Genomic DNA, 19,208 nt, shown 5'->3' with positions numbered 1-19,208 from the left:
CTCCGTATGCCCCCCACTGTGCCTGCTGTCCACAGCACCCCAAACTGGTCCTGTCTCAGTCTCTCTGCGTTCATTAGTGACTGGCCCCTCCTCTCCCATCCCCTTCCCTCCTCCACCGCTCCGGGTACCGCAGGTACCAGGTCGCAGCGATTGTAGTTCCTTGGTGTCTCCCTCCTTGCACCCTCGTCCTTCCCTTTCCTGCGTCATCCTCCACCCCCCTCCTTCCCTTTCAGTACAGATGGGGGGCGGGGGTCAGTATCCGTGTGGGTCCCTGTAGACACTGGTCTGCCCATCGGAGACGCGTTCTAGAGAAGCCTTGACTACGTGGGTAGAGGAGATGGTGCTCTAATGTAGGTTGGAGAAGGGCTTGCTTGCTACGGGTTTGTCTAGAGCAGGAAACCGAATCCTGTAGCCCCCACCCCTGCCAGTTCATACTCGAAGTCCTAACTCCCCGATGGGACTGTATTTGGAGCTCTTGGGAGGTCGTAAGAGTAGAGCTCTAATTTGATAGGATTGGTGGCCTCCTGAGGACAGGAGGAGAGGGATCTCTTTCCTCTTGCCTGTGCCTACCAGAAAAGACCAAGTGAGGAGGGCGAGGAGGCAGTGTCTGCAGGCTAGGAAGACAGCTCTCCCCACAAACTCACCTTGATCTTAGACTCCCAGCCTCCAGAACCCTGAGAAATAAATTTCTGTTGCTTGGGGCACCTGGGTGGCTCAGCGGCTGAGCATCTACCTTGGGCTCAGGTCGGGATCCTGGGGTCCTGCGATCGAGTCCCACATCGGGCTCTCCGCAGGGAGCCTGCTTCTTCCTCTGCCTGTGTCTCTCTGCCTCTCTCTCGGTGTCTCTCATGAATAATTAAATAAATAAAATCTTAAAAAAATTCCTGTTGCTTAAGCTGCACGATCTGTGGTAGTTTCTTATGGCCGTCCTAGCTAAGATGAGAACTGACATCAGAATTGGCTCTGAAGCATAGCCGGTAGGGCCTTGGGCAGATAAAATGGGTGAGGGTCCAGCTTTCTTTGAAATTGTTGGGGTGGCCCACCATGCTTAGGGGGTTCTTTTTTTAAAAATTTCATTTATTTCTTCATGAGAGACAGGGAGAGAGAGGGGGGCAGAGACACAGGCAGAGGGAGAAGCAGGCTCCCTGTGGGGAACCTGAGGCAGGAGTAGATTCCAGGACCCCAGGGTCACGACCTGAGCCCAAGGCCACCTCCAATGAGCCCTGAGCCACCCAGGTACCCCAGCTTATGGGGTTCTCTCTAACAACAGTCAACAGCCCCAAAGAAGGTGTCTGATGGCGTTGATCCTGGAGTGGAGTGCTCAGTGGGCCAGAAGAATGGGGGTGGGGGCCCCTCCCCACCCGGGCTGGAGAGGTGGGCCAAGATGGGTAGCTGGTATGTCGATCCGAGGCCTCAGCAGAAACCAGCCCTGCTGACACCTTGAGTTTAGACCCCTAGACTGCAAGACTGTGAGAAACTAAGGTGTGGTGTGTAAGCCCTGCAGCCTGCGGTTCTGTGTTCCGGCAGCCTGAGCAGGCTGATGGACTGGGTTCAGGTCCCAGCTCTGTCTCACCTTTGCTGTGTGGCCTTGGGGAGGACACAGCCCTTTCTGAGCCTCCGGCGCTTTCCTCTTCTAGAAAAATCTGTCTGGGCAACACATGCACAGGTGTTTCACCTGTGTTCCAACCTTGTGCACCCTCCCCCCTCAGGGCACTTACCACCCCTCTGTGTCCAGCAATTTCCGGTGGAGCCCGACTCACATGCTGTGGCTGATGTGGCCTAGTGCGGCTAACTTCTGAAAGCCTGTTTTCCAGAGCTTATCTTCCCCGTCTGAGGAATTCACGGATCGCCTCGGGCCTTTTGATGCCTTGTGGACATCATAGTCAGGCATCTGCCTTCTCCCGAGGACAGAGAACCTGTAGGAGCTTCAGTTACATCTTTCCCAGAGTTTCTCCGACTTCCACATCAGCGCCTTGTAGGCTCTTGGTTTGTTTAGGAGATCCCCTTGGTGCATCCTCCAAGACTCTAAGAAGTTTCTAGAAGGATGATGGTCTGCATGGTGAATGTCCCATCAAGGCCATCTTTCCCTCTCGTCCTCTGCTCACAGTTTTCTTCTCTATCATCCACGTGTGATGGTCCGCTGTTGCTCCCAAGTATCTGAGGGACCCCCGTCTCCTCCTCCGTCCAGCTGGGCTCAAGGACCACCTCCCTCAGGTCTCCTCTCTGGGGGCTGCTGCTTCTCTCACTGGTATTTTGACCAGGAACTTGCTGGAAAAGACTATAGTGCTTTAGTCTCCCCCAACCCTGGTCCACCCATAAACCTCCCTGAGTCGCATGTGTGGACCCATTTGCAGCAGACTTCCAGAACAGGACTCTCTGGTCCAGGGGCATCTGTGTTTATAAAATTGCCCTGAGCCTTGGTGGTTTCATCCCTCACCCTTCAGCCCCACGTTGTCAGGATAGGCCCCCCCCAGGGCCTAAGGTGAAGCCCCTTAGATCTTGTCTGAGCTGGCTTCTCTCTGATACTTATTTGGCTCCCTATTACTTCTGTTTCCATTGCCTTCTGTGCACCTGCTTTCCCACCTCATGGGGCCAGGAACACTGAAGTCCAGAGAGGTTAAATCACACAGCTGCCAATCTGCAAAGCTGAGATTTGCATCTGGGGCCATCAGGCTGTCAGCTCATTGCTTTAGCGCACTCTGATGGCAGCTCGTGGCAGTAATTTCAGTGTCTCTATGAGCTTGTAAGCCTCCAGCCTTATCCATCTTAATAGTCCCCATGCCCAGCGTGATGCCCCGTGCGCCGGGATGCCCAGCCAACATTGGGATGAATGAATAACAGAGTTATTTCCATATTTGCTGACTTGCTGGTCCTGGACCCTGCATTTGAATCCTGGTCTCTTGATTCTACTGGCCACCTGCTCCAGCTCCCCCATTTCTCTTTGTCTGAGGAAGTCCATTTTAAGAGCCAGTCTTCCGGGCGGGCAGAGAATCTTCAGGATGTCTGATACCACGGTGTGCCCGAATTTTCATTTCTGAAGGTAATAAATCTAGGAATTGGTTCTGTGAGCCCGGGGCAGAGAACTAACATGTGCACATGGCCAGGTTCCGGTTCTCCTCTCTTCTTCATAGCCTTTTTATCACGTGCTGCCATCGTTCCCAGTGAGGAAACTGAGGCAGAGATTGAAGAGGTGGCTCAGGATTACACAGCTGGCAGGTGCTGGGGTAGGAAGCCAGGTCTGGTGGGTTTCTAGCACGGCCCAGAACTCGTATGGGTGGTGGCCGGACACCTAACCCAAGGCTCGTTGGCGTAGGACTCCTGAATTTCGGGGTGCTAAGACTGGCAAGAATGCAGAGAAGAGTGTGTGGCCCCAGGATAGATCACCAGGGAGCATTTGAAGAATGTGGAGACTAAGGACCGAGTGCATTCACGATTGGACACGGAATGTGTAAAACTCTCAGCATTGGAAAGCACTCAGAACCTTCTAGATATTTCTTTCCCTGCCCCTCTGCACGTCTTGCCTGCTTTCATGGTGGAGAGACAACCAGGGAGAAGGGACACTTTCCAAGATGGCCTTCATGTTACGTCTTCTCTTCTGGAAAATCCTCAGATTTCTCAGGCCCGGCAGGAAGTTCTAGACCAGTGTTGTCCAAAAGAACGTGTCGCTCTCAGGGAGATGGTGGCCATTGTCTACGCGAGGCTCTTGAGGCTGTGGCCAGGGTGCCTGAATCTTTACTTTTATTTTCCTTTAGTTCATTTAAATATTAAAAAAAAGTCAATATTTGATTCTGTTGTTGGAAAACCCTTTAGTACATTTGGAACAAGTTGGGGAAATGCGCCTACGTTCTCAATGATCGTTGTAGGAAATCTATATATACGGGTCTAGTGTTTCTGCTGCAGATTTAGCATCTGAGTTGAGACATACTGCATGGCATTTTGAAAGCTTACTGTGAAAAGTACCTCACTAATAATTAATTATTTTTAAATTTATTTAAAAAGTTTTAATTATTTATTCATGAAGAATGCAGAGAGAGAGAGACAGAGACAGAGACACAGGCAGGGAGCCCGATGTGGGACTTGATCCCGGGACTCCAGGACCACACTCTGGGCTGAAGGCGGTGCTAAACCGCTGAGCCACCCAGGGATCCCTCATTAATAATTTTTTAATGTTGAAGTGACATTCTTGGATGCATTGCATTAATTAAAATATACTTAATTTCATCTCTCTCTCTCTTTTTTAAAGATTTTATTTATTTGTTCTTGAGAGACAGAGAGAGAGAGGCAGAGACACAGGCAGAGGGAGAAGCAGGCTCCCTGTAGGGAGCTTGATGTAGGACTCGATCCCAGGACCCCAGGATCACAACCTGAGCCAAAGGCAGATGCTCAACCTCTGAGCCACCCAGACGTCCCCAGAACCGAATAATTCTTTTTTTAAATTTTTAAATTTTTTAAAAAAATTTATTTATGATAGTCACACACACACACAGAGAGAAGCAGAGACACAGGCAGAGGGAGAAGCAGGCTCCATGCACCGGGAGCCCGATGTGGGATTCGATCCCGGGTCTCCAGGATCGCGCCCTGGGCCAAAGGCAGGCGCTAAACCGCTGCGCCACCCAGGGATCCCAAACCGAATAATTCTTAATGCACCGTTTGTGTAGATGTTAGTCCTAGTAACCACCTCCTCCAGGAAGCCCTCCTTCCTTGGTCCAGACCAAATCAAATAGCTCGTTTCTATGATCTCTTCTGGCCCGTGAAGCTCTCCTTGAAGGCTTCCTCTTGGTTATATTTTAAGTTGACTTAGGTCGTTGATAGTGACTAACTAGTCCGAGAGATCTAGGAATCCGGATCTGTCCTATTCCCGATGGCACTTCCATACCTGGAACAATGTTGGGCACAGAGCCGATCCTCCTCAGATATTTGCTGAGGGAGTGGACAGGGGAAACGATCTTTAACAGGCTTTCTCTGTGTTGTCACTGCATGAAAACTGTTTCACTGTTTCCTGATTTATGTCACATGCACCCGCTTCTTCCTTAGGCGTGTTTTTGAAAGAACAAAGATGGTAAAACTGGAACATAGCTACAGCATAGACTCGGCAGGTAATCGCAGGGCTGCGAACCTAGTGCCACCACTGAAAGCTCAGCGTGTGTGAGTCGCGATTTGCTTGTCACACAAATGGGTGTGAAAATGCACCTCCTCTGGGGATTATTTTTAGAATTCAGGGAGCCAGAGAGGAGGCCAGCTACTTTACATAGTAAATGCTCAGAAAACACAGTAGCCCCCCCTTATCCACAGGACTCCCCCCAACCCCGCTGCCTGTGGATGTGTGAAACCACGATAGTACTGAGCCCCACATATGCTTTACTTATTTTCTATACACACATACCTACGTTATGTGACTAACGGGTGTGTAGCACACCCAGCGTGGATGGGTCGGACAAAGGGATGATTCACACACCGGGCGAAACAGGATGGCGTGAGATTTCATCACGCTACTCAGAATGGTGGGCAATTCAAAAACTGATGAATTGTTTATTTCAGGGATTTTCCATTTAATATTTTCTGACCGCAGTCAACCGCGGGTAACGGACCCTGGGGATCACAGGGGACTACTGTATTGGCTGTCGCTGGCTCCCCTGCACGCCCTGCTCCCTGTTGTCCTTATCTCCCAGCGTATAGAGGGGGTGATCAGCCACGTGTACCACTCATCAAGAACCTGACGCATTCCTCGGTTTCCCCCCCGCCCCAGAGGCATTAAAAGCCAGCAGAAGGCCCTACATTTTATTTCTGGCACCATTTCTAACATCCTCGGGATATCTTCTGTCCCAACAGTAAATTGCTCTATTGTTTGGACTAATAGGGACACACACAGCTTTAATGAGTTGAGTTAGATTCATGGGAGATTTTTAAAAAAGCAACTCTTTATTGTTCCCTACTATTGCCGTCATTTAATTTTTTATAACGACTTTATGGAGCTGTGATTCAATCCCATACAATTCACCTATTTACAGTTTACGATTCGCTTGGCTCTTACTCCATTTGCTGAGCTGTGCAGCCATCGCCCCAGCCAATGTTGGCACATTTTCATCACTCCAAAGAGAAACCCCGTCTTCGTTAGCTGTCCCTCCTGAATCCCTCCTCTCCAGCCCCTGGGAACCACGAATCTACTTCTGTCTCTGTAGAGTTGCCTGTTCTGGATGTTTGATGTAAATGGAATCATGGTGCATGTGGTCTTTTGGGACTGGGTTTGTTCACTGAGCATCATGCTTTCAGACTCCATCCAGGTCACACATATCAGAACTTCGTTCCCTCTTGGGGTTGAGCCATAGTGCATCATATGGCGATGCCACAGCTTGTTTATCCATTCATTGGTTGATGGACATTGGGCTGTTTCTCCTTTTTGCCTGTTAGTGGATACTGCGCCAGTGGCCATTTGTATACAGGCAGGCACACATCGTTTTATTGCACTCCACTTGATCGTGCTTCGCAGATACTGTGATTTTTTACAAGTTGAAGGTGTGTGGCAAGCCTTTGTCGAGCAAGTCTCTCTGTGTCATTTTTCCAAAGCATTTGCTCACTTTGTGTCTCTGTGTCACATTTGGTAATTCTCATAATATTTCAGACTTTTTTCTATTCTGTTTGGTGATCAGAGATCAGTGATGATGACTCACTGAAAGCTCAGAGGATCATTAGCATTTTTTTTTTTTTTGGCAATACACCATTTTTTAATGAAGGGGAGTACATTTTTTTTTTTTTTAGTGATAATGCTATTGCATGCTTACTAAACTTTTTTAGTATACTGTGAATATAACTTTTTTTTCGAGAGAGGATGGGGGAGGGAGGAGCAGAGGGAAAGGGAGAGAGAGAGAATCTTAAGCAGGCTCTACAGCCAGCACAAGTGTAGAGCACAAGCCCCTGATGAGGGGCTTGATCTTATGACCCTGAGATTGTGATCCGAATCAAAATCAAGAGTCAGATGCTTAACCAACTGAGTCACCCACGTGCCCTGAATGTAACTTTTATATGCACTGGGAAGCCAATAAATTCATTTGATGCATTTTATGGAGATATTTGCTTTACTGCGGTAGCCTTGAACCGAACCTACACTATCTTCGAAGTATGCCTGTACAAGTTTCTGTGTGGTTGTGTTTTCATTTCTCTTGAGTATTTATCCAAGAGTGGAATTGCTGGGTCATGTGGTAACTCTTTGCTTAATGGTTTGAAGAATCACCAGACTGTTTTCCATGGCAGCTGCATCATTTTATATTCTTACTGGTAATGTAGGAGGGTTCCAGTTGCTCTGCATCCTTGACAACACTTGTTATTGTCCATCTCTGATTTTAGCCACCCTAGTGGGAGTGAAGTGGTATCTCATTGTGGCTTGGATTTGCATTTCCCTGGTGTCCAATACTTAAATGAACATTCATATCTGGTTTTGCCGTGGCCTGGGGAGGATGGCAGGCAGGTGTTTTTTGTTCCTGGACCAATTTTAGTGTGTGTGTGTGTGTGTGTGTGTGTGTATGTTGGCAAGGAGAAGTGGCCTCAGGAGTTTGATTATGATGAATGTTAACTCAAGTTTAAGGGCACAAGGAGAAGGGAAAGCTTCCAGTAGGTATATGGGTGAAAGGAAATCAGAGAAGGGTGTCTGGAGGAGGTGGCATTTGAGTTGGATCTCTTTTTTTTTTTTTAAGATTTTATTTATTTATTCCTGAGAGACAGAGAGAGAGGCAGAGACATAGGCAGAGGGAGAAGCAGGCTCCCTGCTGGGAGCCCAATGTGGGACTCGATCCCAAGACCTCAGGATCACGACTTGAGCTGAAGGCAGATGCTCAACCACTGAGCCACCAGGGGCCCCTGAACTGGATTTCGAAGGATGATGGGCTGGGAGCTAAGGCATAAAGGGCTTTGAGAGCCAACAGAGAGCTAGGGCCACCCTGTCCAATATGGTAGGCACCGGTGACATGTGTCTAGTTCCACTTAAATTAACTAAAGTGAAGTTAAATATTCAGTTCCTCAGTCTTATGGGCCACATTTGAAATGCCTGAGAGCCACAAATGGCTGGTGGCCTCTATAGTGGACAACACAGATACAGAACATTTGCGTCAGTGCTGAAAGTTCTGTTGGGCAGCATTGGACCAGGGCAAGGGTCACCACCCGTTTTTGTAAATAAAGTTTTATTGGGACACACCCACACCCACTCATTCACATACTGTCTCTGGCTGCTTTTGAGCCCCAGTGGCAGAGTGGAGTAGTTTCTGCACGGACCGTGTGACCCCCAAAGGTGAACGTATTTACTATCTCAGCTGGGGAAGTAAAGGCATAGAGCCCTGAGATGATTGTGATACATTTGGGAGACATAAACAACAGCAAGATAGCTGGCATTAATTGAGCACCTACTATGTGCTGGGCACTGCTCGAATGCCTGTGTTACCCCGCTCACTGCTTCTCATAGGTCATGCTCCGAGGGAGGACACGGAGCCTTGGAGTTGTGAGAGTGGTGGGCAGCCTGTTCAGTTGGTGCAGGGGAGTGAGTGGGGGGGGGATCCCCGAAGGCTGGGAGGGAGACATGCAGGGTGATGGGGAGCCAGAGAAGGTGCTGGAGTCTGGGAAGGACTGTCTTTGGGAGATGGGCGTGTAGGGTGTTTGTGCAGGGGAGAGTAGACGCCCTGCGAAGCCCTTGCCACACCCAGGTGACAGGGAACGAGGCTGTGACCCTGTGCCTGGGAGGAGGGCAGGTTGGGAAGAAGAGTCCTTGAGGGAGGAGAATTGACAAAACAAATTCAACTACCCTTGCCCCATTTTGACATGGGCAGCTTTATCCTCATAAAATCATCTCCTTTTTTTTAAAATTTTATTTATTTATTCATGAGAGATGGAGAGAGGCAGAGACAGGCAGAGGGAGAAGCAGGCTCCCCGTGGGGAGCCCGATGTGGAACTTGATGCCAGGACCCCGGGATCATGACCTGAGTCAGAGGTGGACACTCAACCACTGAGCCACCCAGGCTCCCCTCTCTTTGCTTTCTTAATAGTGTGTGTGTTTAAGTATTTTATTTATTTATTTAAAAGATTTTATTTACTTAGAGACACACAGACAGAGGCAGAGACACAGGAGGCAGAGGGAGAAGCAGGCTCCCTGCGGGGAGCCCGACGTGGGACTTGATCCCAGGACCCTGGGATCATGACCTGAGCCAACCACTGAGCCCCCCAGGGCCCATAAAATCATCTCTTGAAGTTCTCCGAAGTTGACTCGCCGGGGTCGGCTCCCCTGCCCCTTCTGCACCTGCTGTGTTACTCAATCCCACATAGTCCTAGTGTCTCCACCACGTCATATTCGACGGGGTGGCTCTAAGGCCGCTAACAGTACCTCCAAAGGACTTACGTGCTTTGCCTTCTGCAAGTGGTGACTTAGGGACAGACCCTCTAGAGAAAACCACGCATCGGGGCTCGCTATGGTGTTTGTGGGGCCCCGGTGTGGAATGGAAACATGGGGCCCCTTGCTCAAAAATGATTAAGGGTTTCAAGATAGATGGAAGAGCCCCGAGCCCCAGGCAGGGCCCTTCTGAGTGGGTCTCGCGACTCAGGTTGCACACCTGCGAAGCTGGCCCTGCCACTACTTCTTCTAACCCATCCGTGGCATGTTTGCTCACCTGTCTTGCTTTCTGCTTGTTTTTCCTTCCAGTGTGTCCTGGCATGGATATCCGGAACAACCTAACGAGGCTGCATGAGCTGGCCAACTGCTCGGTCATTGAAGGACATTTGCAGATACTGTTAATGTTCAAAACGAGGCCCGAGGATTTCCGAGACCTCAGTTTCCCCAAACTCATCATGATCACTGATTACTTGCTGCTCTTCCGGGTCTATGGGCTGGAGAGCCTGAAGGACCTGTTCCCCAACCTCACGGTCATCCGAGGCTCGCGCCTCTTCTTCAACTACGCGCTGGTCATCTTCGAGATGGTCCACCTGAAGGAGCTTGGCCTCTACAGCTTGATGAACATCACCCGGGGCTCCGTCCGCATCGAGAAGAACAATGAGCTCTGCTACCTGGCCACCATCGACTGGTCCCGCATCCTGGATTCTGTGGAGGATAATTATATTGTGCTGAACAAAGACGACAACGAGGAGTGTGGGGACATCTGTCCAGGCACTGCCAAGGGCAAGACCAACTGCCCTGCCACTGTCATCAATGGGCAGTTTGTCGAGCGGTGTTGGACACACAGCCACTGCCAGAAAGGTATGCGGGGGGTGCAGGGCTCTGAGTCGCCTCTCATGCCTTGTTGGTTAGAGAGAAGCTGGAGGCCTTCGTGGGGCCAGGGGGTGGCACCCTTTTTCTGCGGGAGGGGTGGAGGGGCCTCTGATACGAAGCACTTCTGACTTTGCAGGCTGCTTGGTCTCCCATAACGACTCCTCAGCGCCGCCCTTGTGGCAGGAAAGTGGTCTGCGTGGCACATAGACACGTGGGCATGGCTACATTTCAATAAAACTTTATTTACAAGCCAAGCTGGGGGCCAGGTTTTGTCAACTCCTGGGCCGGGCAGTGGAATGTTCCTCTTGCTTGAAAAGGCGGGTAGAGGTGGATGCGTGCGGACTTCGTTGTGGGGAGGGAAAGAAAAAGTTTATTTCTTCTCTGATTATAGAAGTAAGATCGCTCAGGGTAGATGTCTGGGAAAAGAAGTGGGTCAAGGAAGGAAGCACAGCCACGGTCCTTACTCTACCATTAGTGGGGCTACTTCCTTCTAGTGGTTCTCTCGTGTCTTTATTTATTTACTTACCTCTCCCCGTCTTTGGACAGTGAGGTGATTTCCAGTTCTCAAGAGAAGGATGAACATTTTGGGATCAGAGCTTTATCGAGCAGTTGTTTCTTTAGGCCTTGCTCCTCCAGAAGTGAAATTTCTGGGCCAGAGGCTCTGGATGCCAGTTGCCAAATGACTTTGCGGAAATGTCGTGTTGACGGGCGCTCCTCCTAGCATTGGCCGACAGGGAACACCTTGGCCGGCTCTGAGTGTTGTTTGAAACCTCTTTCATAATTTATTGGAGGGAGGGGCCGAGGTGTTGTCATTGTTTGTATTTGCATTTCTTTGATTGCTATTGGGGTTGAGCCTTTTAAAACATGTTTATCATTTGGGTTTTCTCTTCCTGTTCATATGTTTTGTCCAGTTATCTTTTAGTAGGTTAGTGGTTTTCGAAATCCTAGTCAATGCGTGGTTTTCATAGATGAAAGCCATTGACCCTCTGCCAATTGTATTTTCAGACATTTTTGTTCAGTGGTGAAAATGCTCTGGATGTCAGTTGCCAGAGAAGCTTCAAATGTTTATGGAGTCTGGAGCTGGATCTCTGCGTGCCTCTCATGTTACTTTATGTTTAGAAAGTCCTTTTCCATCTGTAAAATGAATGTTTTTTTTCTCTTTTTTCCAAATTTCCTATTTTAATTTTAATTATCATTAAGAAAAAATTCATCTGGGATTTTGGGATCTATGTGCATGATTCAAAAGGATGTCCCTTTCCCCCAAAATAATTTGCTGGGGTCTCACTGCTGTTTATTGCAGAAATTTATTGCTTTGTCTTTGATTTGGGGTCTCTTTCTGGATGTCCATAAATATGTTCCCTGCACCAAGGCTGCTCCTGTTCTAATCAGTGTACTTTTATAATGTTTTCATAACCAGGGAGACATGTTCCAAACACACACCCGTTACTTTTTTATTGTTTTGACTCTTTCATACATCATGAAATTCCCTGGGAGGAGTTAGTGAACATGAGACCGAGGTGGGAGAAAGTGAGTGGGGGTGCTTAATGGTTGTATCACTAAAGATACAAGGGAAGGGACAAAGGAGGGTCTTCTCCCCTGAGCCCAAAGCTATTGGGAAGCCACAGAAGGTGAGTCCTGAGTACAATCCACAGAATTGTCAGTGAGAAGCCATCTGAGCCTTGGGGAGGAGCCCCTCTGAGGCCCAGGTGTTGGGTTGTGGGGTAACAGAAGGTGAGAGTGAAAGCCACACCTCTTCTGAAAGGTTGGGCGGGGAAGGGAAAGAGAGCCTCGTTGTCTGAGGATGGAGGAGGGTACGATGATTATTATATTGTGGAGCAATCTTGGAGACGTTGGCAGGTCAGGGACAGAGAGAGTCGAAATCACAAAGTTGGGGCAAAGTCTCAGAGAAGTCGAGTGACTACTTGTGGGTTTGGAATTTTGTAGAACAGGCAAGCTTCTGACGCGTGGGTGGGCAGCAGGTACGGGTGGATGAACTGGGAGCCATGGATTTGGGGGGGGGTTGGCATTCACGATGGTGAGGGGAGAAGGGGATGTTCAGGATCTATGTCACAAGGGCACACGGCTGCAAGGGGAGCACTGTTATCCTCATTTTAGAGACCAGAGGGGTTCCTTAACTTCCCTAAGGCCACACAGCTAATAAAAGACAGCTGGGGTTCGGGCCAAGGCCGAGACACAAAAAAGACAAGGGTTGGGGGAGGGGGAAGGCTGTCCCCTCGGTTTAGAAATGGCTGAGCCACTTGTAGTTGGGGCACCAGGGAAATAGGGAACATGCTTTTATTATTCCAATGCTGAGGTCTCCAAATTTAGGTCTCTTGTTTGAAATGCTCCGGGCTCTTGTGTCTTGAGATATAATTTAAGACATTCCTCTGTGGATTTATTTCTGTACACATTTTCGTCAAAATATCCAGAATGGTATTATCTGCAGAAATGTCCCTGATGTGAGCAGTTTTGTTTTTTTTGTTTTTTTGTTTTTTGTTTTTTGTTTTTTTTTTTTTTTGCTTTTTTTTTTCTTTTCCTAATCTCTTGCTTTTGAGAACAGCCTTGTTTTTTTCTGCACTGGGGGCTTTGTCATGGGGGAGGGTGTGGCTCTGCACATATTGCTGTGACCACCTGCTGAGGTACGTGGCTCCTGGCATCTGGCCTTGCTGTCAGCTGCTCCGGGTGCGTGATCAGAGCTGAGGACCCTTCGGCGAAGCATCGTCCTCTCCTAGTAACAGATGTTGAAATGATTGTTCTTGGAACCCGTGCCCCTGGCCTTTTCTTTTTCCCCTTAATTCCTTTTATTGCGGTAAAATGCAAATAATATAAAATTCACCATTTTAAGTTTTCTTCTTATTCTTTTTTAAAGATTTGGGATTTTTATTTCTTATGATTTTTTTTTTAAAGTAAGCTCTCTACCCAATGCGGGCCTCAAACTCACAAACCCGAGATCAAGTGTCACGCGCATGCACTATCATCTCAGCCAGCCTGGTGTGGGCCCATCCTAAATATTTTTAGGTGCACAATTTAGTGGCATTAAATATACTCACACTGTCGTGCAAGCATCCCCACCATCCATCTCCAGACGTTCTCATCTCCCCACATGGAGACTCTGTCCCCATGAAACACTGACTTTCCACTCCCTCCCCTACCCTGGCTCCCACCGTCTACTTCCTGTCTTTATGGATGGGGCTCCTCTCGGGACTCAAAGAAGTGGAATCCTATAGTGTCTGGACTCCTGCCATTGGCTTATTTCACTGAGTATGTCTTCCAGGTTCATCCACGTTGTGTGTGTGCATTGAACTTCATTTTTCAGGCTCAATGATCTTCCATTGTGTGGTTGGACCACATTTATTTATCATTATCCATAGATGGGCTTCCACATTTTAGCTACTGTGAGTAAGGTTGCTGCAAACGTGGGTGTATGTCTCTGGCTTTTTATTATTTATTTATTTTGATATTTATTTATTCATGAGAGACACACAGAGAGAGGCAGAGACACAGGCAGAGAGAGAAGCAGGCTCCCTTTGAAGAGCCCGATGCGGGACTCGATCCCAGGACCCTGAGATCACGACCTGAGCCGAAGGCAGATGATCAACCACTGAACCACCCAGGTGCCCCCATCTCTGGCTTTTTAAATGCTTATGCTTCCTTGCTGCCCTGGCCTTTGAAGGCTTATCTAATGTCCGGTGAGACTCGAACACAAAACAGACCAAAATGAGCCTTTTAAGGATGCTCCCCCCTCTCAGGAGACAGCCCCGTGGCCAGTGAAAAACTATCCATCAACTCGTTTAGTTCTCTAGAGCCCCCTCAAATGCTTCCCGGAACGTCGAGAGCCGTTGTCTTTTTCTTGCCTGATTGTCAGGCTCTGGAGGCTTTTAGGGTCGGGGCCAGTGCTTGGGATGACGGTGTCAGATTGTTCTCTGGACCCGGTTTATGCATTCTCCACAGTGTCCCTTCTTCATCCTGTTCTCAACGATGCTTTAAGCAGAGAAAACAAAGCAAGGCTAAAGGAAGGCCAAGGTAATGAAAGGGAAAAAATATCATCGTGATGTGGGGTTTGAAGTGCTTCTTCTCCATCACCCTGCCCGCGGGTTTGGGGCGCAGATTCCAGGGGAGGCCAAGTGCGACAGGCCTTGGATGGGCAGGGTGGAGATGCAGGACTCGACCCCAGCAGCCTGGGACCACCACCTGAGCCGAAGGCGGATGCCTAACCACCTGCGCCACCCAGGCTCCCCTGGTGGCTAATATTGCCATGGACTATGTGACAAGGCACACTTGCCGGGAGGGTTCTAGGCGAGGGCTCTCTGTGGGTGGGAGCATGGGTCGAAGCCCCAAATTTGCCTTTGGGCCTTAGAATATCTCCCTTTCCCCAAATCACTGTGTCATTAAGACCCCGAAGGTTGGCCTCGCCAACCCTTTTTCAGAACTGCCTGGAGACCTGTTTTGCTCCTCACTGGTCATGAGCCAGGTCAAGCCTCTGTCTCCTGATCCAAAAGATGGGGACAATTATGGGACCTGCTTGTCAGAGTTGTGGTTTGGGAATAGGTGAGTTGGTACAGGGGGTGCATTGAACCCAGCACCTGGCACTCTGCGAGTGTTCTAGAAGCTTCCTGGGGGGCGCCATGGGTCCTCTACCCTTCTGAGCAGACCAGCCGCTGGGTGAATACTTGCCAGGGGTTGGCTCCAGTTCTGACTTGGGGCTTAGGGCAAGCAGAGGAGAGCGCCCTGTACGACCTGCCCACGAGGGGTGTTGGACCAACAGCCCAAGGGGAAGACCCCTCTGCCCACCTGGTGTCTTCACATGCTCCAGACCTCCAGCTCTGGGCTGTTGGGGGCATCAGAAGCCACAGAGCTTGCTTGACCAGCTGCCCTAGCCAAACCTACTGGCATTTTTTTTTCTGGGAGGCCACCCCAGCTGCTTGCTGCCAGTCAGAGGAGTGGGTGAGGCTGGGACATGCAGGGTGCCAGGAAACTGGCCGCGATGCCACATATGACATGGGCGGGAGTGGAGGAACAGGCAGTGGAGGGAGGCAGGTCTCTCCTCCCTGGGTTTGATACATCTTTGTTTCAGGTTCTCTGAACACTGGGGAGCCCTATTTAGATTAAATATAGAATATTTAATTCTGCCTTTGACTTTTAAAAAAAATTATTTATTCATGAGAGACACAGAGAGAGAGGCAGAGACACAGGCAGAGGGAGAAGCAGGTTCCCTGCGGGGAGCCCAATGTAGGACTCGATCCCGGGACCCCGGGATCATGCCCTGAGCCAAAGGGAGATGCTCAACCACTGAACCACCCGGGTGCCCTTGCCTTTGACATTTTAATAATCAGAATCTTCTTGGTCACAAACGACTTATTTTGTGGCAGGCACTGCTCTAAGTGCTTTGCTTGTAACACTGCGTTGAGTCCTCCTCTAATTGCTTCTCACAGACGAGGCCACGGAGGCCCCCAGAGGATAAGCCACTTGCCCCCGATCTTGTGGCTAGTGAACAGTACAGATGGGATTCCAACTGGAAACCCAGGCGTTCAAGCTCAGAATTTGAGCTCTTCACCACGAGGCTCTCCTGCACCCAAGGTGGAGATTTGGGGAAGTACAGAAGACAAAGGAATAGAGGGGAGGGGGAAATCCCCTAGAATTTTCGCTGCCAACATTCTGGCTGCTCCTCCCTCCCTCCCTCCCTTCCAAATTTATTTATTTGTGAGAGACCCAGAGGGAGAGGGAGAGGGAGAGGGAGAAGCAGGCTCCCTGCAGGGAGCCTGATTCAGGACTCGATCCCAGGACCCTGGGGTTAGGCCCTGAGCCTAAGGCTCAACCACTGAGCCACCCAGGTGCCCCTGGCTGCCTTTTCTTATAGCTTTTTTCATCCTGCCTTAAGTTAGCTGCCTCCTCCCTCAGGCTAAGATTTCTTGAAGACAGCGACGGTGGCTCTCCTTGCTGTGTCCCAGCACCCGTCATATAGATAAGCAATGGTATCTTTGACCGCTCAGTCCCAGCTGATATTTATTGAGCACCTGCTAAGCGGTAGGCATTCGACTATCGCTGCCTCATGGAATCCTCACCACAGCCAGCCTGCGAGAGGATGGGATTCCCATTTTACAGAAGGGGACACTGAGGCTAGAGCGGTAAGTAAGAGACTTACTCCTGGACACTTTGCTGGGGAATGGTTTGACCTCAGCCTTGTCTGGTGTCCTTGCCTGGAGGTCAGCAAACTGATCCGTGGGCCAAATCTGACCCATCAGTGATTTATGTGTGGCCCATGAGCTAAGAACGCTTTTTATATTTTACAAAGTTGTGTGTGGGTGTATGTGTGTGTGGAAATCTAAAGGATAATATTTTACGAAGGGTGAAAAATGCTGTGAAATTCACATTTCAGTGTCCCAAAATACAGGTTCATTGGAACATGGCCAGGCTCGCTCTTATATTCATTTACATAATGCCTGTGGCTACTTTAGTGCCATGAATAGTTGCAACGGAGACTGTATGGCTCTTTACAGAAAAAATTGTGCCCACCTTTGTTCTTGGCTACATACCTTATAAAGATGGGGTAGAGGCTGTTGTCGTTGGAAATTGGGAGCATCCTTGCATCCGGCCGACACGGTATTCCTGCCCCTTGCTGGCACTGAGGGGAGGGGACTGTGAGGCATGGGGTGCTGTCCTCACCTTACTTTACATCAGGAGTTCTTGTTTTGGTTGGGGAGTCAAAAGGCAGGAGTGAGTTACCCACTCAAAGCAGCCCAGCTGGCAGGAGACGTCACAAGGCAGGCAGGCCACCCAGCCCCCTTTCCTGTTCCCCTCCAAGTGAGTCATCGGATTGGTGGTTCTAGATACGTCTGGAGCCAGAGCACCTGGAAATCACGATGTTCTCTAGATAATATCGTTGCAGAATATTGATAAATTAAATTCCTTTGTGGCTGTGTCACTGTAGTCTCTGCAGAAAACAGGAAAGTCTAACTTGTGCACATGGGCATTGAATAATAATGATAATGATAATGATAATAATAAAATATGGTGGATTGTGTAGCATAATGGGCCATTTGAATTTTTGATCCATATTCCTTTTTGTTTTGTTGACAGTCTTTTTAAAAATCTAGGAGAGGATTAAAAGCACCGAACTGAAAAAAAAAAAAAAATCCAGGGTCATTGTAATTTCCTTATCATGGAGATGACTGGAATTTTTAAAATGAACTTCTGGCTTTGGGGATGACTGGATTTTATATAGCAGGAAGGAGCAAGTGCTCCCGGTTCTCCCCAGGGTTGAAGACAAGTCACCATTGGCATTTGTGGAAGGTTGGAGTGGTTTGGTTCCACTGGCAAGTGATGCTTAGAAAGAGGGTAAGAAGGAAGGGTGCTGGGCACCTGGGTGGCTCCGTGTGGTTGAGCGTCTGCTTTTAGCTCAGGTCGTGGTCCTGGGGTCCCGGGATTGAGTCCCATATTGGGCTCCCCACAGGGAGCCTGCTTCTCCCTCTGTGTCTCTCATGAATAAATAAATAAAATCTTAAAAAAAAAAAAAAAAGGAGGAAGGGTGTTCCAGATGGGTTGAATGGCAATGACAAAAAACATAGATGCCTTTTGTGGGCAAGATTAAGGAGGCTGCCTCATGCTGTGCAGAGGCTCAGACCATCCCATGCTCTGGATGCCAGATGTTTTCCTGTGGCTCGAGGGAGAGGTCTTGAAGGTTACATTGGGGCTGTGTTCAGGATGGCCTGTTTCACTGATAGTGAGTAAACAGCTGTGCCAAACCAGGCATGTTGCTGGGACCTCAGAGTCCTTGCTGAGTTGGGGAAGAAGTCAAGGATGTCACTATAAAGTTATAAGCTAGGTAGGCAGAAAGTGTTTTGGGAGGCTGGAGCATACACTGAAGGAAGGTAGACCAGTTGACCGCATTGAAATCTTTAGTAGTGAAGATTCAGATCAAGTTTGAACGAGTGCCCGGCTTCCTGGAGGGGGCTTAGGGGATTCCAATGAACTATTTTATCGCATAGAGAAGTAAATTGGCCCAATCTTTTTTTTTTTTTAAGATTTTATTTATTTATTCATGAGAAACACACACAGAGAGAGGCAGAGACACAGGCAGAGAGAAAGAGGGAGAACCAGGCTCCATGCAGGGAGCCCGACGTGGGACTCAATCCCGGGTCTCCAGGATCAGGTCCTGGGCTGAAGGCCGTGCTAAACCACTGAGCCACCTGGGCTGCCCTGGCCCAATCTTTTGGAAGAAGGTGGTGTAGAGTTAAATACATAATTATGGAAAGGTGGCCGTCTGGTAACTTGGTAACTGGTCTGACAAGTTTTTCTTTTATTCCCTCCTCCTTGACGAAATTCATTGACCAGTTATTTCCCACCGTGTCACCAGACCCTTTGTCAGGATTAAAATCTGTTCTTTGTGACTGAACACCTGAAATGTCCCCAGGGAGTTCCCGGGGACCTCAGGTCATATGGGGCTCAGAAGCCAGCACCATGCAGTTGTCCTTGTATCCACACATCTGTCCCTGATAGAACATTCCCTTTCCCAGTGAAGAGTTTCAAAATTGTATCCCCTCTCTCCTCTCCTGCCCCCCATTCTTCCTCTCTCCCTTCTCTCTCAGGCTTGGAGGGTGTCTGTGCTAGCTCAGGCTTAGAGATAAATACTGTTAAATAGGATACAAAAAAAAAAATTACTTTCCTCTGGGGCCCCATTGTTTGTCATGTGTGGGGCCATATGAGTGGCAGCCATTGGGCTAATTTCCTTCAATTCTGGGTTTGGGAAGTGACCCAAGATCTCCCAAGCCAGCCTTAAGCCCCAGACACGGGACAGAGAGGCATGGGATGAAGCGTGGATCAAATGGCGCTGGGGGGGCATCTGGTAGATAAAAGCCCACAGTCGTCAAGTGCCTGGAGGGTTTGGGGTACAGGGTCCTTTGAGCTTTTTATTAGAGAAGTTTCTTTGCTGCTTCTTTTTTTTTTTTTTTTTTTTGTTTCATCAGGTTGG

General features: G+C 49.0%; 1 protein-coding gene across 3 annotated transcripts in view; it reads left to right on the top strand.

Moving 5' to 3' along the window:
* INSR (insulin receptor) overlaps nt 1-19,208 on the top strand; it is a 135,528-nt gene that overhangs the window by 7,338 nt on the left and 108,982 nt on the right. For all 3 annotated transcript variants that reach the window (XM_072787405.1, XM_072787406.1, XM_072787404.1), the window contains exon 2: nt 9,677-10,228. In XM_072787405.1, the coding sequence (XP_072643506.1) occupies nt 9,688-10,228 (541 nt within the window). In that variant the 5' untranslated portion in view covers nt 9,677-9,687. The remainder of the gene's footprint in view (nt 1-9,676; nt 10,229-19,208) is intronic.

The sequence above is a fragment of the Canis lupus genome, chromosome 19, assembly GCF_048164855.1.
Source record: "Canis lupus baileyi chromosome 19, mCanLup2.hap1, whole genome shotgun sequence".
NCBI classification, from domain to species: Eukaryota; Metazoa; Chordata; class Mammalia; order Carnivora; family Canidae; genus Canis; species Canis lupus.
The sequence above is the reverse complement of the archived record's forward strand: the minus strand, read 5'-3'. Positions and strand labels throughout refer to the sequence as shown.